Below are 25,413 nucleotides of genomic sequence, written 5' to 3'. Positions count from 1 at the left end.
GTGGAGATACAGACATAGTAATAATAATACCAGCTATTTATTATCAGGTGCTGTACTGATCAGTTATATACATCTCCTTATACTGATTTTCAATATGGAGATTGTGACTTTAGGTAATTGATTTCCCAAGGAGGTAGTAGCTTTTAATTCTAAAATCCACTCTGATATATCTTACAAAGAGAAAAAAAAATATCAACAGCAATTCTACCATTCACTTGACTAATTATATAGTAACAAACTAATTTTCCAAACCTGTGCAATTTACACAAGGGCTGTTTCCAACAGTGGGATTTTAAAAAAAAAATGCTACCATAAACCACGCAGTGTATATCCTTATCTTTATGCATGCATCTTCAACATTTTGGGGCATTTGTCCTATTTTCTTAGAAATACTTCCTTGAAAAACAACGAATGGGTAAGATAGGCACATTTAAAATTTTGATAGACACTGCCAAATTTTCCACCAGATACAGCGTACCAATTTACACTCTCATCAGTAGTACACTGAAGTTGCTCCCTGTACACTTGCCAATAGCATGTATTAAAGGTTTTTTAAAAAACACTAACACATACAAGTGGAAGACAAAGGAAAAAATATCTCATTTAAAAAATTTTCCTTTCTTCAAAGTCTTGAAGAATGCATACCAAGCTGTCAAAAGCTGTTACCTTTGAAAAGTAGAATTTAGGACTGCAAATAAGGTGATTATTTTTTATTTTACACACTGTTGCATGGTTCACACTTGTTAGTAAAATCACATACTGTTTTTGAAATTTAAAAATAAAATTAGGGGAGCCAGGGTGGCTCAGTCAGTTAAGCATCTGGCTTCAGCTCAGATCATGACCTCACGGTTCATGGGTTCGAGTCCCGCGTTGGGCTCTGTGCTGTCAGTTAGCTCAGAGCCCGGAGCCTGTTTCAGATTCTGGGTCTCTCTCTCTCTCTGACCCTCCCCTGCTCACGCTGTCTCTCTCTCTCTCTCTCTCAGAAATAAATAAAACATTAAAAATTTTTTTAATAAAATTAAAATAATCGTAAGAAAGTATTATATTTCTTTGTTTTATAGACAAGAAGTATAAACCCAGGATCTAAGGGTACCTGGATGGCTCAGTAGGTAAAGCTTCCAACTTCAGCTTGGGTCATGATCTCACGGTTGGGGAGTTGGGGGGTTTGAGCCCTCATCAAGTTCTCTGCTATCAGCACAGAGCTGGATTTTGGATCCTCTGTCTTCCCCCCCACCCCCCGGCCCCGTCACTCCCTCACACATGCACACACTCTCTCAAAAATAAAATAAACGTTAAAAAAATAAAAACCCACATAGGATCTAAAGTCAGACCTCCTGATTTCAAAGACTGGCTCAACTATTTGCACAAATGGCTAACCTCTTCCTGCCTGCTTTGTCATTTATAAAATAGGTAGAATTTAAGTAATATGCTTAAAGAGTAGTTAGCATATAATAAGTATTTGCTACGATGAAATGAAAAAAAAAAAACCACTGTTACTGTTTACATGAGATAATGCAGGTAAATTGTTAAGGACATAGTATACAGTAAGTCCTCAATAAATGGTAGCCATTATTACTAGCCATTTGTATATTTCTTCTTTTGTGAGTTGCAGCTTATGTTTGTTTGGTTTTCTATAGCAATGAATAAAAGGATCTATAAGAGCTCCTTATATTTTAATGATAGCAACCTTTCTCTGCCATGTGTGTTACAACTTTTTTTCCTAAGTAGTAGTTTGCAATTCTATGATTTTTTAAGTGTTTGTTTATTTATTTTGAGAGAGAGAGAGAACATGAGAGGGAAAGGAGCAGAGAGAGAGGGAAAGAGAGAATCCCAAGCAAGCTCCATCCTGTCAGTGCTGAACCCAACACGGGGCTCAATCCCACAAACCATGATATCATGACCTGAGCTGAAATCAAGAGTCAGACACTTAACGGACTGAGTCACCCAGGGCATCCCGCTATGATTTAAAAAAAAAAAAAAATTTTTTTTTTTTTTTTTACATTTATTTTTAAGAGACAGAAAGAGGCAGAACACAAGTGGGGGAGAGGCAGGGAGAGAACGAGACACAGAATTCGAAGCAGGCTCCAGGCTCTCAGCTGTCAGCACAGAGCCTTGAAGAGGGGCTCAAACCCACAAACCGTGAGATCATGACCTGAGCCGAAGTCAGACGCTTAACCAACTGAGCCACCCAGGCACTTCTCTATGATTTTCTTAATAAATAATTTTTTTAGTTTTTAGATAGATGATAGAGTTTAAGATGAGTCAGTAACACTCTCTCCTCCCTTTTTCCTTTTTGAAAAGGAAGGGAAAGTCACACAGTTAAATATCAAAAAATAGACCACATTACTAGTAAAGATGAATTGGAGAAAACATATTAGGTTTATGGGAAAGTAGCCTTGCTAATATATCATTCCTGAATAAAACAGATTTACCTACCCAATAATAAGCAACACTCTCCCTGCAATGGGGGTTACTCCTATACAATTCATGACTTGGAAGAAGAGTATAGGATATATGCTCTCAGCAAGTGAAGAGAAGAAAAAGTATAATCTGAGCTATATTCACCTAGCTCCTTCTACCAATCTCACCAATGAAATCTTTCATTTCTACTCTGGGATAAATTAGTGAATATCTCTCCACAAGAAACATGAAAAGGTAGGGAAGAGAAGGTTCCCCAAACATTAAATGTATTTACTCATACATCAAATATTATAATCTTAATACAGGCCAGATACAATACTAGATCCTTCCTTCCTGGAGCTTACTGAGGAAGACTGGCAGCCCAGAGATAAATTTAAAAAGTAGTAACTATTAGAAAAAAATAGAATGCTATGATAGAAAATATGGGGAAGAGGATAATAAGCTAGTAAGCTAATTATCTACTCTCTTCCCCAATTACACTGGTTACGTTTCAGGAGGTGGTAAAAGTAAATATCCTTGCTTTATTCCCTATCTTAGGTAGAAAGCACTCAAAATATCACCATTAAGAATATTAGTTATGCTTTTTATAGACAACCTTTATCAAATTAACATTTACAAATTTTCTACTCCTAAAGTTTTTTTAAATCATGATTCAATGTTGAATTCTGTCAAATGCTTTTTCTTCATCTATTGAGATAATCATAATATCTTTTCCTTTATTTGATTAATAGGAAGGATTACCTTAATTGATTTTTATAATGTTGAACCAGCTTTGTATTCCTGGGATAAACCTCACTGGATTATGATGTAGTATATTTAAAAATATTGCTAACTTCAGTTTGTTACTATATTATTAAGGATATCTAAGGGGCGCCTGGGTGGCTCAGTTGGTTAAGCGTCCGGCTTCGGCTCAGGTCATGATCTCATGGTTTGTGGGTTCGAGCCCCGCGTCGGGCCCTGGAGCCTGGAGCCTGTTTCAGATTCTGTATCTCCCTCTTTCTCTGATCCTCCCTTGCTCACGCTGTCTCTTTCTCTCTCAGAAAAAAAAAAAAAAAAAAAAAAGGATATCTGAGTCTCTTTCTGGGGGACACTTGGCTATCCTTTTATTGTTTCCCTTAAAATCTCTTTATCAGGTTTTGATATTAGAGTATGGTATTAGAACTATGATGTTCTCATAAAACAAATGTTTTGGGGAAGTGTTCCAAACATAAGGAACTATGTTTTCTGAAAAGTACTGTAAAATTGGTATGATTTCTTTCTCAAATAGACGATAGGATTCACAACCAAAGCCATCTGGGCCTGGAGTTTTATTTACGGGAAGGTTTTCAATTATAAATTCAAGTTCTTCAAGAGATATAGGGCTATTCACTTTTTTTTCTGAGAATTTTATAACTTGTACTTTCAAAAAGTTTTTCATTTCATCTTAGTTGTATAATTTATTGGAATTATGTTTATAACGTCCTTTATAATGCTTTTGAAATTTAGAGAATCTTGAGTGATGTCTCCCTTTTTATTCCTGATAAAGAATGACAGGAATGCTATGATAGAAATTTTCTCCCTTTTTCACCCTGATCAATATTGTTAGTAGTTTATCAATTTAATCTTTTCAAGACCCAGCTTTTGGCTTTGAGTCAATCAGGGTTCAGTCAAGAAACAGACTACATCAGCAATTTGAACATGGAAAACTTAATATGAAGAACATTAGCAAGCAAAAGTTGGTCAACAACGACAGGAGTAAAGGAAAATTAAAGCTACACTATCCAGTACGGTAGATAGCTACTACCCACGGAAGTGGCTTCTGAGCACTTGAAATGTAGCTAATTGGAACAGAGATGTGCTGTCAGCATAAAATATACAATGGACTTCAAAGATTTTATATAAAAAAAAGGTTAAAATAGCTTAAAATTTTAATACTCATTTTATATTAAAAAGATTTAGATATAGTGGGTTAAATAAAATATATTATTAAAATTAACTTTGGGGCACCTGAGTGGCTCAGTCATTTGAGCATCTGACTCTTGGTTTTGGCTCAGGTCAAGATCCCAGGATCATGAGAATGAGCCCTGCCATCAGGCTCCCCACTGAGTATGGAGACTGCTTAAAGATTCTCTCTCTCCCCCTGTGCCCCCCAACTCATGCCCTCTCTCTCAAAATAAAAATAAATAATAAATAAAATTAACTGTATCTGTTTCTTTTTGCTTTCTTTAATGTAACTATTAGAAAATTTAAAATTATGTATATGGCTTTTGTTGGATAGTACTTGTCTAAGGTGTCCAAAATTAGCAATTGCACAACATAGACCATCACTAAATGGAGAGAAAATAAGTAAATAATGAATTAAGAATTTAGAAGAAAAGAACCCTCCACCGAGATTCCCACCTCAATGCATGGGTCTTGCTGCCACAGTAACACAGAATCTTCCCTACAGGGAAGGAACTTGCCAAAGGGCAAGGCCAGACATGATTCATAGGAACCTGGGTAGCTGAGAAACTACCTGCTCAGGGGTATGGGTGAGCTGCGGCTGGTCTGTGGAAGTGGCCTCTCAGGAGCAGGGAAATCTACCAGAGGGTATGGGTAAGCTGAGGCTTGCTCAGGAGGGAAGCTAAGGTTAATCCTACTGGGCCTCCCACATGCTCATCTGCTAGCTAATGTGGCAGGAAAAACACACAAGACTACCAATAAGGAAAGCCTTTTCTCTCCTACTATGACTTTGCAGAGAACCACCACCAACATCGACTGAGGAATTCTAGTATCAAGCCAGCTGGCAAAGGAGAAATGTTTGTAGCATCCAGCTCAACTATCACAAAGCAGGACTTAGAAAGGTGAATTAGAGCTTAGAGACAATACACTAATTACTGCACATTTATTTTCTCTGTTGTTTGTCTTTCTGTTTCATTGATTTCCATTCCTCAGTTTATTATTTCCTTTCTTCAATTTACTATACTATAGGTTTAATTTGTTCCTTTTCTACTTTTTAAGGTGGAAGCTTGGTTCTTTGATTCCTTCTTTTCTTTTTTTTTTTTAATTTTTTTTAATGTTTTATTTATTTCTAGGAGAGAGAGAGACAGCGTGAGCAGGGGAGGGTCAGAGAGCGAGGGAGTCACAGACTGAAACAGGCTCCAGGCTCTGAGCCGGCAGCACAGGGCCTGACGCGGGGCTCGAACCCACGAACCGCGAGATCATGACCTAAGCGAAAGTCAGACGCCTAACTGACTAAGCCACCCAGGCGCCCCTGATTCCTTCTTCTCTAAAGGAGTACTGAAAGCTATTACTTCTCCTCTAAGCACTGCTGTAGCTGAATCCCATAAATGTTTGGTTTTTTAATGGCAAGCTGAATTTTAATATTTTAAAGAAATTACTCTAATACAAAGACTATTTTTAACCAAAGTACAGTTTTGAGTCTCATGAATTTTTATATATTTTTTCATTATCAGTTATAAATATTTACGATTTTCTTGCTATTCATTTTAATTTAATTCTATTGAAGTCAAAGAATATATTTTAGGGGCACCTAGGTGGCTCAATCGGTTAAGCGTCTGACTTCGGCTCAGGTCATGATCTCACGGTTCATGGGTTTGAGCCCTGCGCTGGGCTCTGTGCTCACAGCCAGCTCAGAGCCTGGAGCCTGCTTCAGATTCCGTGTCTCCCTTTCTCTCTGACCCTCCCCTGCTCACGCTGTCTCTCAGAAAGGAAAAAAAAAAACTTAAAAAAAAAAAAAGAATATATTCTATAAAATGTCAGTCTTTTGAAATTTATTGATACCTGTTTTGTGACTGAGCATATGGTCTATCTTGGTGAATATTTCATATGTCCTAAAAAAGAATATATTGTCATAGCTTTGGGGTGTAGTGTTTTCCAAATATCAGTATACCTAATCAGTTGACAGCATTATTCATATTGTTATGGAATCTGGTCTGGATCACCCGGTGGAAAAACCAGCAGCACTTGGAGATCTTGGAAGGCAGGTTTATTTTATACCGGTGTGCTCAGAGGAGATCATTCTCCAGAGGTCTGAGCCCAGAGCATTAGCAGAGGGAACAATTTATAGCCTGTTATTTTCCCATTCCTAATTAATCAGGGACAGGTGTTTTCTTATTAGTCCTGTCAGCCATCTTACAACAGATTTTCCCTATCAATATCATCTGTATCTTTATTGATTTTTGCATATTCTATCAATACTGAGTTTATCAGTTTGAGACTCTTGTCTTTTTATGGTGTTACCTGGTACATATACATTTATAAGAGTTATATCTTCTTGATGTAAGATTCCTGTTAATTTTGTCTTGAATTCTACTTTCTTAAGCTTACTGTTTGCAAAGCATATCTTTTTCAGTTTTTTTAATTTCAAATTGTTTATTCATTAAAAATTTTTTAGTATAGTTGATAAACAATGGTACATTAGTTTCATATGTACAACACAGTGATTCAAATTCCCTATGTGTTATGCTATGCTCACCACAAATGTGGCTACTGTCACCATAAAATGCTATTAGAATATCATGGACTATATTCCTTACACTGTGCCTTTTATTCCTGTGACTTATTCATTCCATAACTGGAAAGCTGTATCTCCTGTTTCTTCATACTTCTAAAATGTCTCTTATCAGCGTCTAGTTGGTTCTTGCTTATTTTTATTCTGTGCCTTTTAAATGAAGAGTTTAGACTATTTGTACTGAATACAATTATTAGCATAGTTGAGCTTAAATTTACCTACCTACCTTCTGGTATTTTTTGTAGCCCATTTTAAATTCCCCTATTAAATTTTTTGAAATAGCTGTTCATGTTATTTTAGATCATAATGTGCATTCTTATCACTGTCTACCTTCAAATCATATATTACTATAGAATAATGTAAGAACTTACATATACTTGTATTTATTTTCCTCCCATCATCTGTGATTCCGTTACAAATTTTATTTCTATATATGTTATAAGCCCCTTCACATTGGTATAATCTCGTATAATTCACTATTAGTTCGTTTGACCTGTTAAGTCTTAAAGAAAATAGAATATATAAATCTACATAATTAAAAATAACATAAAAGTTGGTATTTTATATTTATCCGTATCTTTAGTGCTTTCTTCTTTTTGCAGATCCTATCTTTCATCCAGAATGATTTCCTTTCACCTAGCAGAATTTCCTTTAGTATTTCTTACAGTATAGAACTGCTGGAAATGAATTATTCTGTTTTTGACTGTCTGAAAATATCTTTTTATCTTTTTTTAATTTAAATTTATCTGTTTATCTCCTATCTATCTATCTATCTATCTATCTATCTATCTATCTATCTATCTATCTATCCATCCATCCATCCATCGCCTAGAGCACCCAGTATTCCCAGTACATCCATCCATCCATCCATCCATCGCCTAGAGCACCCAGTATTCCCAGGTGGCCTCTCATTAAAGTACTAACCAGGCCCAACCCTACTTCCAGGTTCAGACAAGAACAGGTGCATTCAGGGTTGTATGGCCATAGACTTCCTTCTTTTTTTAAATGAATATTTTTGGTAAGTTAACAAAGTTGTTTGTAGTTCTTTAAAGATGTCATTGTATTGCCTTCAGGAATCAACTGTTTGTAATAAAAACCCACCAATATTCTTATTGTGGTTCCCTGAATATGTCTTATCTCCTCCGGTTGCTTATAAAATTTTCTATCTTTGGTTTTCAGTTAATTGACTGTGAAGTGGCAAGATGCAGTCTTCTTTATATTTATACTCTTTAGAGACTGTTGAGTTCTTGACACTATGGGTTGATATCTTTCATCAATTTTAGAAAATTCTCAGTCATTATCTCTTCAAACATCTCTTTTTTCTTATCCTAACCTCTCTCCCCCTTTATTCTAGGTCTGCAGTGTACATATGTTAGGCCATTTACTATTGTTCCACAGACTGTTCCCTTCTAAAAAAGACTTCCTTTTCTTTGTGCTTCAGTTGGGATAATTTCAATTGCCCATCTTCAAGTTCACTGATCCTTTGTTCTGCTTTGTCCAATCTGCATTAAGCCCACTGAATGAATTCTTCATTTCCTTCAATAGTTTCCATTTTTATACTAAAATTATCACCTAATCACATTTTTCGCCTTTGACTAGTTTCTTTAATATCTATTGCATAATAATTGTAAAGTCCTTAATTCTAATCCCAACATTTGCATCAACTGTGGGGTTATTTCTACTGTTTTTTCTTTTTTTTGATTTTTACTTGATTGCAAGTCACATTTTCCTGCTTCCTCATGTATCTCAGAAGTTTTGACTGTATGACAAACAATGGTATAAAGAATAGAGATGGAATAAATATTTATCTCTAGAAAAGTGCATAGCCTTGGCTCTGACTGCTAAAAGTTGAATTACTATAGTCTGTAATTGAGGCAGGTCTTGTATTTGTTGCTGCTTTAGTTAAATTCCATTCACCACTGGGTTCAAGTATTTTAAGGGTAGGATCCAAACTTCTTCAATAGGGCTTGGGATTTGAGCATGGACAAGATTCTAGATGTCCCTCTCTGCTTGACAGCCCAGTCAACAGCTTTACAAACGGTACACCTCTCTCTCCCTTGCTGCCTACTCATCAGCCTTTTGGTTGCTGCAGAGTTCTCTTTGTTTTTCAGCTCTGTTCCCTAATATTCTTTACCTCTGGAGACATCTTTCCACCCAGCTGTCCTGTCCCCACCTTCAGTGGACTGCTACTTTGAACTAAGTGAATGGCTAGCAGCACTTCAAGAGGGATCTCTCTCAGCTCTTCTGCCTTGCTTTTAGACTTTGGTAGATTCCCAATGGTACTCCACAAAAGCACTGTAGAGAGCGAGTATGAGCTTCTGTAATTTGGGTTTCTTGGGATTCTAATCTGCCGTGTCTGTCTATACATGACCATGAAAGCTAGGTAAAATTTTTACTTGTTTCTTTTTACTACCAACTATAGTGGATTCCCTTCTCTTTCTGCTGTGCCACCAAGGATATAGCCATGAGTCTCTTCTTTCCTATGAAAGGCTCACTGCTTTATGGAATTTAGTTTATTTAGGTTTCTTTATGTCCTCAATTCTCTAGTAGGGTAAAAAAAAAAAAAACCCCACGATTCTGTGGCATATTCACTTTCTTCTCACTGTTAAGATGAGACAGTAGACTAGGCAACATCTTTATGGATATGTCTCCTCAGGCAAGGGAAACAAAAGCAAATTAAAGTATAAGGAATACATCAAAATAAGAAGCTTTTGCACAGCAAAGAGAACCCACTGAATGGAAGAAGATATTTGCAAATGATATATCAATCTGATAAGGTGTTACTATCTAAAATATATAAAGAACTTATACAACTCAATACCAAAATGCCCACAAAATCTGATTAAATAAAAACTTAATCTTTATGAATTCTGGTTTATTATAATAAATTAAATTATAATAAATTTAATTTTAAAATTCATGTGTAATTACATGTAATAAATAAAATTGATTTATTTTAAATTATAATACTTTAATTAAATAATTCAGGTCATGGGACCTGAATAGACATTTTTCCAAAGAAGACATACAGATGGCCAACATACAAAATAGATGAAGGGATTAAGAGGTACAAACTTCTAGTTACAAAATAAGTCATGGAGATGACAACTACAGCATAGGGAATATGGCAATAATATTTTAATAACATTGATGGAGACAGATGGTGACTACACTTCTGATGAGCACTGAGTAACGTCTAGAACTGTTGAGTCAATATGCTGTACATATGAAGCTAATATAACACTGTATCTCAATTATGCTTCAATAATAAAGAAAAAAGAAAAAAAAAGAATATGTAAGTGACATCATGTCACTCATCTACTCAAAAATCTTCATGGCATCCCATTTCACTCTGAGTAACAGCCAAACTCCTAACCATGGTCCATAAAGAAAGCCCTGTGATCTAGCTCCTTGACACCTCTCTGACCTTCTCTTTTCTTTTCACTCACCGTTGTGGGTTTCTAGCTACACTGGTCTTCTTGCTGTTCCTACACAAGTCATGGCACACTTCCACATCAGGACCTTTGTAACTGCTGTTCCCTCTGCCTATGCCATTATTTCCCTATGTCTTAGTAGCTCAAAATAATTAATTGATGTTCAAGACTGTCAGTTAACTAGATGGTGGTTCTGCTGGTCTCACCTGGGCTCATTCATGAGCTTGCAATCAACTGACAATATGGTGGGGGCTGGAGGTAATCTCTCTCATACATCTCAGATGTTGGTGTTGGCCATTTATCTCTGTATGGTCTCCCATAATTTGATAATTTGATATTCTACCCATATTCCCAGCATGATACATGAAGCATTCTAAAAGGACAAAGTAGAAGTTTAAGGTTGCTCGAGGCTTAAGGTTTGGAATTCAATGTTTCCCTTGGTGGCTGGACAAAATAAGTTACATGGCCAACCCAAATTTAAGGTTGTGGGAAAATAAACTCTATCTTTTGATGGAAGAAGATGAAAAATGTCGTGGATTGACAATATCACACTCCAGATATTTGCATGGCTTAGTCCCTCCACGTGGTTTGCTCATATGTACTCTTAGAAGTGAGGCCTTCCATAATTATCCTTCCTTCATCTTGGCACTTAATATCTCACACTTTATTTTAGTACCTATCACTACCCAATGTTGCATATTTACTTGCTTATTATCTGCCTCCTTCCCACTATCATATAAGCTCTGTCAAGGTAGAAACATCTGTTTGGTTCACTAGTGTATCCTCAGCACCTTAAACTCTCTCTGCCTTGTAATAGCAGACAGTCAGTATCTATTGAATGAATTCTCTTATTTAAATGAGCATGTACCACAAAATAAAGAATCCAAAATAACTCAAAAGCATAAATTTTATGCATGTGAAATGTTAGTGGCTTTAGATGTTCTTCTTTGAGTTATCTATCATTTTGACAAAACATTTTGTTATGCTTCAATGAGTCCACCTATAAAGACTTTAGCCACATATTCTTGTTTCTTGGATATAATGAGAATGTTTGAAACCAACTCTAAATTTTTCATTAAAAGTTTCTGTCAGCCCTAGAATGTACAAGGTCTTGGTAACTTACCATTCTGGCACCAAATGTGGAAGATGCAAGATTTAACTACATAATAATAATTGACACAAGATTTATATGATTAATAGTGTTATCCAAGTTTTGCCTATGTTAGTGTCTAAGTTTCTTTATCATTTCTTCAGAACATGAAAAACGAAGTTAAAGAAAAGCCCAATGTTAAGTCAGAATTTAGCTGGGAAAAATTCTAAGTAGAAAGCACATCAGAAAAAAACCAATAGTTTATCACACATATATGTATGTAAATATGTATGTATAAAGATTCCTTGACCCCATCCCTAAATCCACTCAATATAAATAGAATGAATGCTACAGAGAGAAGATACACAGCAGACATCAGGCCTGGAACCACTGTCACCAACCCAATCAACTAAAGCACTATTACCACGTCTAAAACAGTTTTACCTCCCATGTGGGAAATAGGATTAGTTACCTATTTAAAATTCTATTTTCTGAACTAGAATAATAAAACCAGAGAAAATAATGTAAATGAGTCAGTTGGTTATGGACAAAAGAGTCTTTTCCCTCAGAGAAACAAGGCATGAGGGTGGGGAGCGGGAAGGAGACCTGCTTTTTACTACATTAGCTTTTAGGCTTTTTTTTTTCTTTAAACACATGCATGTAGTGCCTCTAGAAAGAGGTAAAAATAAAAACATCAATGCAATAAAAAAAGAATTAATTCCCTCTATGGCTCTAGACATAGTGTATAATCTGAAAAGAAGTTTCCATAAGTGATATTTTATACAGACTACTGTATGTAGCCCAAGGAACAACCTGAATAAGACAGTAAGCATTCTATGCATGTGTGTTCATGTATCTGTATTTTATGGCCCATGCAGAAACCATTGCTTCTCTGCTAAAGTGACAAAGATTGGGACAGCATCTAAATGCAGAAGACAGTTTGATCCAACAATATATTATTTTAAGTAGAAGAAAGCTCAAAACAAAGAACACTAAAGGCTTGCTGGCTTAAAACAAGTTTTTTTTAAAAACAAGTAATAAACAATATGTATTTTACTCTTTGTTTTTATTTTTTTATCTTAATTCCAAAATAGTAATATACAGTGCTATATTACTTTTAGGGGCACAGTATAGTAGTTCAACAATTCTATCCATCACCCAGTGTTCATCACAAGTGCACTCCTTAATCCCCATCACCTATTTCACCTGTCCCTCCACCTCTCTCCCCTCTGGTAACCATCAGTTTGTTCTCTATAGTTAAGAGTCTGCTTCTTGATCTTTCTTCTCTCTTTCCTTTTCTCCCCCTTGGCTTATTTGTTTCTTAAGTTCCACATGAGTGACATCATATGGTTATTTGCCTTTCTCTGAGTTATTTTGCTTAGCATCATACTCTCTGACTCCATTTGTTAGAAATGGTAAGGTTTCATTTTTTTTTATGTCTGAATAATATTATTTTTTAGGCCTGAATAATATTCCATCACACACACGCACACACACACACATTCTATCTCTCTCTCTCTCTCTCTCTCTCTCACACACACACACACACACACACACACACACACACTCCCACAACTTCTTTATCTATTCATCTATCAGTGGACACTTGGGCTGCTTCCATAGCTTGGCTAGTGTAAATAATGCTGTTATAAATGTAGAGGTACATGTATCCCTTTGAATTAGTGTTTTTGTATTTTAGGGATAAATACCCAAGTGCTGCAATTACTGGATCATAGGGTAGTTCTGAGGAACCTCCATACTGTTTTCCACAGTGGCTACACCAGTTTGCATTCCAACCAACAGTGCAAGAGGGTTTCCTTTTCTCCATACCTTTAAACATTTGTTGTTTAAGTTTCGTTATTTTTGCAAGTAAAATCTTCTTAGGATTCGGTTTACTTACACCACATGGATTTAGAGATACACAAATTTTTATACTCATGAGTTGCTGATAAACTTTTACCATTGTTTCTGATATGCTTTCTATTCAGAACTCTTCCATGTACCTAGGTTAAATTCTAACTCCAAGTAGCCACAGTAGTAAAACATACTTTAATAAAGTAAATTTTGGTATTAGCCAAATCCTAAACATTAAAGGTTTCTTTCATACCAACAAAAAAGACTAGGTAGTGTTGATTTGATTCCCAACACTGGAGACATTTTCATTCAGGGAAAGGAACTGTTCCCATCTGTAAATAGGCACATTATTATTTAAAAAAATTTGAATAAAACAGCTGCAAAGAAACCCAAAAAGCAGATATATATTAGGAATCCTAATGGTATAAATAGGAAGGGATGGACAAAAAAGAGGTAGCCAGAGAACAACTTCTGGTCTGAGCACTTCCATAAGCTAGCTGTATGACCTTAGTCAACTCATTTAATCTCTCTAGGACTAATGTTTTCATTAGTGAAAAAAAGGGAAAGTAAGACTAGGAGATTTAAAATTCTACCAAGTTAAAAAAAAAAAAAACTTATCACAAAACTACACTTTTGTATTGTTAGTAGCATGTTGTTCGTTATAGCCCTTTGACCCAGAAAGTCCTCTTCTAAGAATTATCCCAAAAATGTACAAGCACATGTGAGCAAAGATATGTATATCTGGACAAGGATATTCACTGACAGGATTATTTGTATTAGCAAAGGCCTTTGGAAAATGACTAAATGTTCAGCTGAAAGCTTGTTAAAGAAATCACAGCATACCTACACGATGGAATACTAGGAAGCCATTTAAAAGACTGAGGAAGCAACAGGAAACAATTTCCAAAATAGATAGCCATGGGAATAAAGCATGGCACAGGTGGTGTAAAATACAGTGTGTTTTTATCTTGGTTTTAAAAAGGGGGGGTGTTAACATACACACAACTGCAGATATATATATATACACAGATATATATATGTAGATATATACATATATATGTAGATATATACATATATATGTAGACACATGACATATACATTCTTCTTAATACAAAAACTATTTCTAATGAATATATAAGAAGAAACTGGTAGCAATTGTTGCTTCTGGGACGGAAACTAGCAGTTTAAGGTAGAAGAAAGATTTAAATGTTCATTATAAAGCACTTTTTTCACTGTCTGATTTTACCATGTGTTAACTTTTATTAAATAAAAGAACCCAACATTTTTTAAAATTTACATCCAAGTTAGTTAGCATATAGTGCAATAATGATTTGAGAAGGAGAATCCAGTGATTCATCCCCTATATATAACAACACGTGCCTATCCCAACAAATGTCCTCCTTAATGTCCCTTACCCATTTAGCCCACCCTCACACTCACAATCCCTCCAGCAGCCCTCAGTTTGTTCTCTAAAGAGTCTCTTACATTTTGTCCCCCTCCTTGTTTTTATATTATTTTTGCTTCCCTTCCCTTATGTTAATCTGTTTTGTATCTTAAATTCCACATGAGTGGTCATATGGTATTTGTCTTTCTCTGACTAATTTCGCTTAGCATAACACACTTTAGTTCCACTGACGTTGTTGCAAAAGGCAAGATTTCATTCTTTTTAATTGCCAAGTAATACTCCACTGTGTATATATGCATCTTCTTTATCCATTCATCTGTTGGTAAACATCTGGGCTATTTCCGCACTTTGGCTATTGTCGATAGTGCTGCTATAAATATTGGGGTGCATGTGCCCCTTCAAAACAGCCCACCTGTATCCTTTGGATAAATACCTAGTAGTGCAATTGCTGGGTCATAGGGTAGTTCTATTTTTAATTTTTTGAGGAAACCTCATACTGTTTTCCAGACTGGCTGCGTCAGTTTGCATTCCCACCAGCAGTACAAAAGAAAGAACTCACAAAATCTTTATTTAAAAGTACTTATATTTCTTATAGTTCAAGTTACCTCAAATACCTTATTTATCAAATATGTGTCTTCTCTGACAAAACATTATTACTCCTAAGCAAAGATTTTTCAGATTACCTTAAAAAGCCTGGGAAACACATCTGCTGGCTGTCCACGAATCACAAACAGACGAGAGTTTAATTTTCGCAGATTGGCATCAAGGTCTTCTAGACACTGAAGCAAAAACCTACAGAGAAAAATACTATTAAAATTCTTAAATATATATATTTAGAAGATTTAAAGTTTTATAAAATCATGTTATTCTAAAACTTGACATGCCAACCTCATAATTTTATTACTTATCATCTTATTACTTCTAATTGATCTGTAAATTACTGTTTCCAGAAATCATACTTAAAATTTTTAAATTACAACATGAAGTCCTCGGTATTTTAATAAATTCCTCAATTAAATCACTTCCATTAAATAACAGTGATTGAATGTTAGCAAAGTTTAATTTGTAAACATAAAAATTATACAAATAAAGTAATTAAATGAATTCATTTCATTGTTTCATTGACGAATTCAAGTTCAAATAGAAAAGCCACCTTGAAAAATCTAGAACATTTCTCTATTGGAAACAAAATGGAAATATCCTATTTAATCACTCTGAGCAAGTGAATAATTTATGAATTTGAGTAATATTAGGGGATACTGTAATCATCTAAGAGAGAGAAAACATAATGCCTATTTTCAAGTTTATCTAACTAAAGAAACTGATAATAAATAGATATTAAATTATGTTGCATTAACTCTGAGTGTAGAGAATGCCAGATTAATTAAAAAAAGAAAAATTCCATGAGGCAGGTAGAGCTATAGATTTTTCTCAATGAAGTAAATACCAGCAAGGCTTACACTTGATAGATATGCTGGAGCAGTAGCAGAAGACTGCTTACTATGCATCTTTTATTGTGAAGAAATGGAGCAGTCTCTAGCAAATTTGAAAGAGATGTTACCCCTGGAAAATTCAATCTCACTGTTTACCTCATGTTAATTTCTCTGACATTTCACTTAGATTCTGTTCCTCACATTGGGACACATCTTATTTCCTCTTTACTCTGCTTCTTTTATGTATTTGATCTTAAGGTAAATATTTGCCTGCCTTTTCCACAAAGCATGTGTTCTCTGAGAATACTGATTGTATCTTACATGTGAGGAACAGTTAATACAAATGAAAAGGCACATTTCAGAAATGTTGTCCAACATGGTAGCCTCTAGGCACATACAGCCATTTAAATTTAAATTAATCAAAATTAAAAATTCAGTTCCTCAGTCACACTTGCCACATTTCAAGGCCTCTCAACAGCCACATGTGTGCCTCATAGCTACCATATAGGACAACACAGATGAAGAACATTTCCATCACTGCAGAAAGCGCTACTGGATACCACTGTTGTAGGAGGTTGTTCAGTTCAGAGCATTTGTTCTCTTAGCCCATTCTGATCCCATCATTTCATTAATTTTTTACAACTATAGTTATTAGTGACATCAGTATAACTAGTCAAGTTTGGTACTGTTTTCCATTTAGGAGTCATTTAGGATTTAGCAGTCTAAGGGTGTGGAGTGTCACAGTGCTAGACTTTTTTTTTTTTTTTTAATTCTTTTTTTTTTTTTTTTTAAAGATTTTTATTTATTTCTAGGAGAGAGAGAGACAGCGTGAGCAGGGGAGGGTCAGAGAGAGAGGGAGTCACAGACTGAAACAGGCTCCAGGCTCTGAGCTGGCAGTCAGCACAGAGCCCGATGCGGGGCTCGAACCCACCAACCGCGAGATCATGACCTAAGCGAAAGTCGGACGCTTAACCGACTAAGCCACCCAGGCGCCCCTCACAGTGCTAGACTTACAAGGACTCCCACCATATCATCTTCGGAAGTCTCACAACTGTCGTTAAATAGGAAACAAACCCATCTATCCTCACATTTACATTTCACTCCATCCCTGTACTGTCTGGGTTTGGAGTCACCTCTCTAACACCAACCCCTATCCCAATCTACCACTACCAATGTGCAAATACTTTGGGGGAAAAGGCTGTTGTTGTTATACCAATACGAAAGCACTGGGATTTTGTACAATTATCCATAACTATGAGTAATTTATCATGTTTGGTGATAAATGTTCATTGGGAAGCATCTAATTTTATGTATTTGGTTGTCCAGAGTTTTTAGACACTGTAGCAGTTCAAAAATCAAGAAGTTGAATGAACTAGCAATTTTAAGTTTCCTTAAATTTAAACAGAACAAAACTAAAATGTCCTGAAAGGATACAAGACAGAGATAATCCTGGTATCTGTTTTGTACCATTAGTTTAAGTATGTAAATGTTTCCATGTGATACAAAGAAGTCAATGATAGATGGAAAAAAATGGGAAAAGAAAAAAACTGATTAATGCATAAAACAAACAAGTAAGCCTGGATTAATTAATAAGTAAGGAATTAAGGGTAAAAGTATTTTTCCCTTACTTGTTAACAGGCTGAATAAGGAGTTTTAATGCTTTTCAATAAATACCCTATGAACCAAACATTGTACAGAATGATATGGACTGAAGCAAAGTATTATTATGGAAAAGTTTTGCAACCAAATAATTAATTTTGTTTTGGCACTGAATAAAACGAAGGAATAGATATATTTAAGTATGGTATTTTTCTTCCATATTATGACGTTTTTCTTCCATATATACTATCATTTCCATCACTGTAACTTCACATAAAAATCAGAGAAGTACAGTGGACTCAAATAAAGGTACTTAAAAAAATAATATAGTACCTTTGCACTGTGACTTTTGAAAGTATATGCATATATTATTTTAATAAAATAAAATTTACTTTGCATATATTTATTTATGTTATATGTGCATAAGAAAATAATTGGAAAAATACTTACCAAGATATTAATAATAGGTACTTTTGAGGAGTGGGAATGGAAGGGGTAGTGATGAAGAGAGAAACATGGTTTTTTAAATTCATAAAAGGTATAAAATTGATAATGAGCATACACTTCTTCAGAGTAAAACAAACTGAGGAATACTGTATTTAATATAAACATAGTTTAATACATAGTGAAAATCTTTTCAAAGCAATAGATATACTTCTATAGCATCAATTTTGATGGTTTCGTAGTATCCCATTACACAGATGTCACATAATTTAACAAGCCTAGAGAAATATTACTATACTTTAATCAATCCTGGAAAGTTCCTTATCTGTAAAGTGGGTACTGTAAGAGGACCATATCAGCATGTTGTGAGAATGAAATTATTTAATATATGTGAAGCTCTCAGAACAGTGCCTGATGCATAGTAATCTCAGTTATGTAAGTGTTATCTAATACTTTTGCTCCCCTCCTTCCTACCACTTCTGTTCTTGGTATAATAATTCTAGCCCTTGTTATCTCTTCCTGGCATTATTTACTGTGATGCCTGAAAATACATCTTTGTACCAACAATCTTTTCCCACTTTAATCCGTTTTATGCACTACACCAAATCTCTCTGAGGCACACTTTGCTGTACAAAGGTCTTCAAAGATTCATTCCCTAGAACACATTATTTTGCTTGGCCACTAACTTAGGATTCCAGGTTCATTTCTTACTACTCTTCTTTCCTTCCCACCAAACAAAACTACTCTTTTCCCTACACATCTGCTCTCCTAGAATTTGCTCCATGAATTTCCCTCAGCATAGAATACCTTTCCCAATTTCCAAGTCTTTAAGTTCATATCCTACTAATCTTTCGTTTTCCAGCTGAAAAGTAATTTCTCCATCCTCTAAATTATCAAAGGACATATGGACCTCATTCTAGAGAAATTTTCACATTGTACTTTATATTATAGCTATCATATATACATACCACCTTCTCCTTCTAATAGATTTCAAATTAGCATCTGTGTCTCACTCCTAACTATGCAGGTTTCTTAACCTATGTTTTGGTTTCTACATTTAGCAAACAAATATCCTGTGATCAATATATATTCTGTTGAAAAGTTTAGAAATAGGATTAAAAAATAATACAGTTGTCTTATACAACTGTTGAAAAAATTAGAAACATTATAAAATCATCTCTCAGAATTATAGTACATGGTAGATATTCATTAAGGAGAAGTTATCATTATTCTTGCCTAGGAATAATTTATATTTCAGAAAAAGTCACATATTTCTACATGTAAATACCTGGGCATGACAACAGAAGACAATTAGTTGGATGCATACATCTATGTGTAAAATTTTTCTGGGCTCATAACTTTGCCTGTGACTTGGAACACAGGTTTGATTAAAATCTTTCCCAGTGACAAGACAAATGTGAATGAATAAATATGTAACAGGAGAAAGGGAAACAAAAGCAAAAACAAACTATTGGGACATCAAAATAAAAAGCTTCTGCAGTGAAGGAAACAACCAAGAAAGCCAAAAGACAACTTAATTGAATGGAAGAAGATATGTGCAAATGATAAACCCAATAAACAGTTAGTATCCAAAAAAAATAGAGAACTGATACAACTCAACACCCAAAAAACAAATAATCCAATTTTAAAAATGGGCAGAAGACATGAATAGACATTTCTTCAAAGAAGACATCCAGATGGCCAACAGACATGAAAATATGCTCAACATCACTCATCATCAGGGACATAGAATCAAAACCATAATGAGGGGGGAGGGGCAAGATGGCGGAGGAGTAAGGAGCTCCGTACTTGCACTCGCGCCCATACATCACACAGAAAAGATCTGAAGCCATTGGAAACCTTACAAAACCTGAGAGATTGGGAGAAAAAGGACGCAGAATCCACTGAGAAAGCCTTCTAACGTGAGTGCAAACTGGGGAAGATAAAATCAAGCGGGGATCTGAGACTCCAGGGTGGGAGGCATTCCCCTCTACCCTCTATGGGGAGTGAGAGGGGAAAAACAGAGAGTCCAAAAGAGAAAAACCTCCGCGGGGGGGGGGGGGGGGAACCTCCGCTTGGTGCATAGAAAGACCGTACGTGCCAAATACCTGCACGCCAGGTCCCCTCGCGCCAACTGGTCCTGGGGGGGCTGAGCGCACAAACTGCTTCTTTGTGCTGGCTCCCGGCCGCTGGACTTAAGAGTGGTGGCGCGCCTGCCGCCATTGTAGCTCCCGGGCGACTGGGGCCCCTGAAAGAGCCGCGCGGACACTGGGCGTCTCCTGGCTGGCTGGAACTCGAGAGGGAAGGCAAAGAACTAAAAACTGGGAATTTGCCTGTGAGTTCGTCTTTTGGGTGAGGAGCATAGAGGAACCCAGTTTTCCTCACTCCAGCGGGCTCGGCGCACCCGGCAGGCAAGCCCCCCGCCCATGCTCCCAGCCTGACCCAGAGAAGGAAGCAGCGATTCTGACTCCACCCCCAGATCTCGGCAGGGGGCCTGGAATTGCCCTGAGGGGGTGCCTGGGAAGCTGTGTCTAAGGCAATTTCAGCGGGCGCACGGACTGGGATTTGGAGATTGGAACTGGCCTGGGTTGAAGAGTGCAACCAACTTCGGCTGCGCCCCTGGTACGGGGAGTTTACACGCCCAAAAAAGCGAGGTGCAGCGTTTGGTTCAAGAAGGGACTGGAGCACTGTCACTCTCCTCCCCACAAGCGCCAAGGCAGAGCTCCCGCCTGAGGCATTGGATCACGCCACGCCCATCCCTGCCTGAGAGCTGCCCTCCTCCCTTTTTTTTTCTTTTTTTTCTTCTTCTTTCTCTTTTCTTTTTTCCCCAGAACACTGACCTGATTAACTCTGGTCGCCGGCTTGCTTAAACAATCACAACGAGTCCATTCTGTAAATGTAAATTCTACATCTACCGACATTTTCATCTCTTTCTCTCAGGAGTACTTAGACTATATAGTTTCTATGGATAATTCCAGCATCCTTCTCTCACCTATCCAACCATATTCTACCCTTTACCTCTTTGAAAAAAACTTCTTATCCCTTCTGCCTGTTCATTCTATTTCCAATTTTGCCTCACCCCGCCCTGTCTTCTCTCTCTTTTTCTATGCTCTTCAAGCAGCACTGCATACACACGGCTATTTAACTGTAGCTGGGAAATCCAGTTATATGCTTTAAACCGTTCTTTGTCCATCGATTTTCTTCTTTTTTCCTTTTCTTTTCCCTTTGTTGACCCTTTTATGTATTTTATACTCCCTATTATTCACCTTCCCTCCTCCATCTTTTCTCTTAACTTTTTCGTTTTCCCTCTCGCTTTGCATGATAGTTGAATTAGCCTGTGCGTTTGTGTGCTCCTGCTCCCTGTGTGGTTGTCTGTCTGTTTTCTTTTCCAGGGCTACCTCAAGAAACAAGCCAGAGGACACAAGGTGGAGAGTCCCAAATATCACTACGAATAGGAAAATAAAATAACCAAGGTCCCAACAAGAGAGACCAAGAGATACCACTCAAAAAACACTTTCTGAAAGGATAGGCCCTAGAAAGTAAAAGAGTCTTCTTGGATATAGCAGCGCTCATAGATACAGAGAGCATAACAGGTCTTTAAAAGCAACAAGAGCTGGAAAGCTAACTAAAATGACAAAATGAAAGAGCTCTCCTCCAAAGAAACTCCAAGAAGAAATGACAGCTAGTGAACTGCTCAAAACAGATATCAGCAGCATAAGTGAACAAGATTTTAGAATAATAATGGTAAAAATTAATAGCTGGGCTTGAAAAAAACATAGGGGACATCAAAGAAACTATGGCTACAGACAGAATGGAAAATAAAAATAGGCATGAAGAATTAAAAAATGCGATAAATGAGATCCATAATAAATTAGAGGCCTCCAATGCACGGATTGAAGAGGCAGAAAGGAGAATAAGTGATTTAGAAGACACCATTATAGAAAAACAAGAAGCTGACAAAAAAAGAGACAAACTGATCCAGGAACAGGAAAGAAGAATTCGAGAGCTCAGCGATACGGTCAAACGCAACAATATCCGTATCATAGGAATCCCAGAAGAGGAAGAGAGAGGGAAAGGTGCTGAAGGAGTCCTGGAACAAATTATAGCAGAGAACTTCCCCGACCTGGGGAAGGAAGTAAATGTGGAAGTACAAGAGGCTCAGAGGACTCCCCTCAGACGTAACCTGAATCGATCTTCTGCACGACATATCATAGTGAAAATGGCCAAATACAAGGACAAAGAGAGAATTTTGAAAGCAGCTAGGGAGAAAAGGGCCCTAACATACAAAGGGAAACCTATCAGAGTGGTGACAGACCTATCTACTGAAACTTGGCAGGCTAGAAAGGAATGGCAGGAAATCTTCAATGTGATGAACAGTAAAAATATGCAGCCAAGAATCCTCTATCCAGCAAGCCTGTCATTCAAAATAGAAGGAGAGATAAAAACCTTTCCAAATAAACAGAAATTGAAAGAATTTGTCACCACGAAGCCAGCCCTACAAGAAATCCTGAGGGGGATGCTCTGAAGGAAAGGTTGCAAGGAACAAAGATACCAGAGACACCACCACAAACATGAACCCTACAAAAGATACAAAGACTCTAAACCCACATATTTCAATAATAACACTGAATGTAAATGGGCTGAATGCTCCAATCAAAAGACATAGGGTAGCAGAATGGATTAAAAAACAAAATCCATCAATATGCTGTCTACAAGAAACTCATTTTAGACGGGAAGATACCTTCAGATTAAAAGTAAGGGGATGGAGAAATATATATCATGCTACAGGAAATCAAAAGAAAGCCGGAGTAGCGATACTTATATCAGACAAACTGGACTTTAAATTAAAGACAATCACAAGAGATGAAGAAGGGCACTACATAATAATTACAGGGTCCATCCATCAGGAAGAACTAACAATCATAAATGTCTACGCACCGAATATGGGAGCACCTAAATATCTAAAACAATTAATCACAAACAGAAACAAGCTTATAGATAAGAATGTGCTAATAGCAGGGGACTTTAATACTCCGCTTACAGCAATGGATAGGTCAACCAGACAGAAAATCACTAAAGAAATAATGGACTTGAAAGACACATTGGACCAGATGGATCTGACGGATATATTTAGAACTTTACATCCTGAGGCCAGGGAATTTACTTTCTTCTCAAGTGCGCATGGCACATTCTCCAAGATAGATCACATACTGGGACATAAAGCAGCCCTCAATAAATATAAAAGAATAGAGATCATACCATGCACACTGTCAGATCACAATGCTTTGAAACTTGAAATCAATTACAGGAAGAAGTCTGGAAAACCGCCAAAAACATGGAGGTTAAAGAACACCCTTCTAAAGAATGAATGGGCCAATCAGGCAATTAGAGAGGAAATTAAAAAATATATGGAAACAAATGAAAATGAAAACACAACAATTCAAAATCTATGGGATGCGGCCAAGGCAGTCCTAAGAGGAAAGTACATTGCTCTCCAGGCCTATTTCAAGAGATTAGAAAAAGCACAAGTCCAAAATCTAACAGCTCACCTAAAGGAGCTAGAGGCAGAGCAACAAGAACGCCCTAAACCCAGTAGAAGAAGAGAAATAGTAAAAATTAGAGCAGAAATAAACAACATAGAGACCAAAGAAACAATTGAACAGATCAATGAAACCAAGAGTTGGTTTTTTGAAAAAGTAAACAAAATTGACAAACCTCTAGCCAGGCTTATCAAAAAGAAAAGAGAGAGCACCCAAATAGACAAAATTATGAATGAAAATGGACTTATTACAACCAACCCCTCAGAAATACAAGCAATTATCAGGGAATACTATGAAAAATTATATGCCAACAAATTGGACAACTTAGAAGAAATGGACAAATTCCTAAACACACACTCACTACCAAAATTCACACGGGAAGAAATAGAAAACCTGAACAGACCCATAACGAGTGAAGAAATCGAATCAGTGATCAAAAATCTCCCAACAAATAAGAGCCCTGGACCTGATGGTTTCCCTGGGGAATTCTACCAGACATTTAAAACAGAATTAATCCCAATTCTTCTCAAGCTATTCCAAAAAATAGAAGTCGAAGGAAAACTCCCGGACTCATTTTATGAAGCCAGCATCACTCTGATTCCCAAGCCAGACAGAGATCCAGCAAAAAAAGAGAACTATAGGCCAATATCCTTGATGAATACGGATGCAAAAATTCTCAACAAGATCCTTGCAAATCGAATCCAGCAGCATATCAAAAGAATCATCCACCAAGATCAAGTGGGATTCATTCCTGGGTTACAGGGCTGGTTCAACATTCGCAAATCAATCAATGTGATCCATCATATCAATAAAAGAAAAGATAAAAACCATATGATCCTGTCAATAGATGCAGAAAAAGCATTTGACAAAATACAGCATCCCTTCTTAATAAAGACTCTCGAGAAAGTTGGGATAGAAGGAACCTACTTAAACATCATCAAAGCCATCTATGAGAAGCCTTCAGCTAACATCATCCTCAACGGGGAAAAACTGAGAGCTTTCCCCCTGAGATCAGGAACACGACAGGGATGTCCACTCTCACCACTGTTGTTTAACATAGTGCTGGAAGTCCTAGCATCAGCCATCAGACAACAAAAGGAAATCAAAGGCATCAGAATTGGCAAAGAGGAAGTCAAACTTTCACTCTTCGCAGATGACATGATACTCTACATAGAAAACCCGACAGACTCCACCAGAAGCCTACTAGAACTGATCCAAGAATTCAGCCAAGTTGCAGGGTACAAAATCAACGTACAGAAATCGGTTGCATTTTTATACACCAATAATGAAGCAACAGAAAGAGAAATCAAGAAACTGATCCCATTCACAATTGCACAAAAAACCATAAAATACCTCGGAATAAACCTAACCAAGGATACAAGAGATCTGTATGATGAAAACTATAGAAAACTTATGAAGGAAATTGAAGAAGACACAAAGAAATGGAAAAACATTCCATGCTCATGGATAGGAAGAATAAATATAGTTAAGATGTCATTACTACCTAAAGCACTCTACACATTCAATGCAATTCCAATCAAAATTGCACCAGCATACTTCTCAAAACTAGAACAAACTATCCAAAAATTTGTATGGAACCACAAAAGACCCCGAATAGCCAAAGTAATACTGAAAAATAAAACCAAAACGGGAGGTATCACCATCCCAGACTTCAGCCTCTACTACAAAGCTGTCATCCTC

At 36.6% G+C, this 25,413-nt stretch overlaps 1 protein-coding gene across 1 annotated transcript in view; it reads right to left on the bottom strand.

Annotated features, from left to right (window-relative positions):
• The window catches only part of CRY1 (cryptochrome circadian regulator 1), a 114,802-nt gene that overhangs the window by 29,950 nt on the left and 59,439 nt on the right, over positions 1-25,413 (bottom strand). The window contains exon 2 of the mRNA XM_039230437.1: positions 15,380-15,488. Coding sequence (XP_039086368.1) covers positions 15,380-15,488 — 109 coding nt within the window. The remainder of the gene's footprint in view (positions 1-15,379; positions 15,489-25,413) is intronic.

The sequence above is a fragment of the Hyaena hyaena genome, unplaced genomic scaffold (assembly GCF_003009895.1).
Source record: "Hyaena hyaena isolate Hyena2069 unplaced genomic scaffold, ASM300989v1 scaffold_46, whole genome shotgun sequence".
NCBI lineage: Eukaryota > Metazoa > Chordata > Mammalia > Carnivora > Hyaenidae > Hyaena > Hyaena hyaena.
This window is presented reverse-complemented; position numbering and strand designations above follow the sequence as displayed.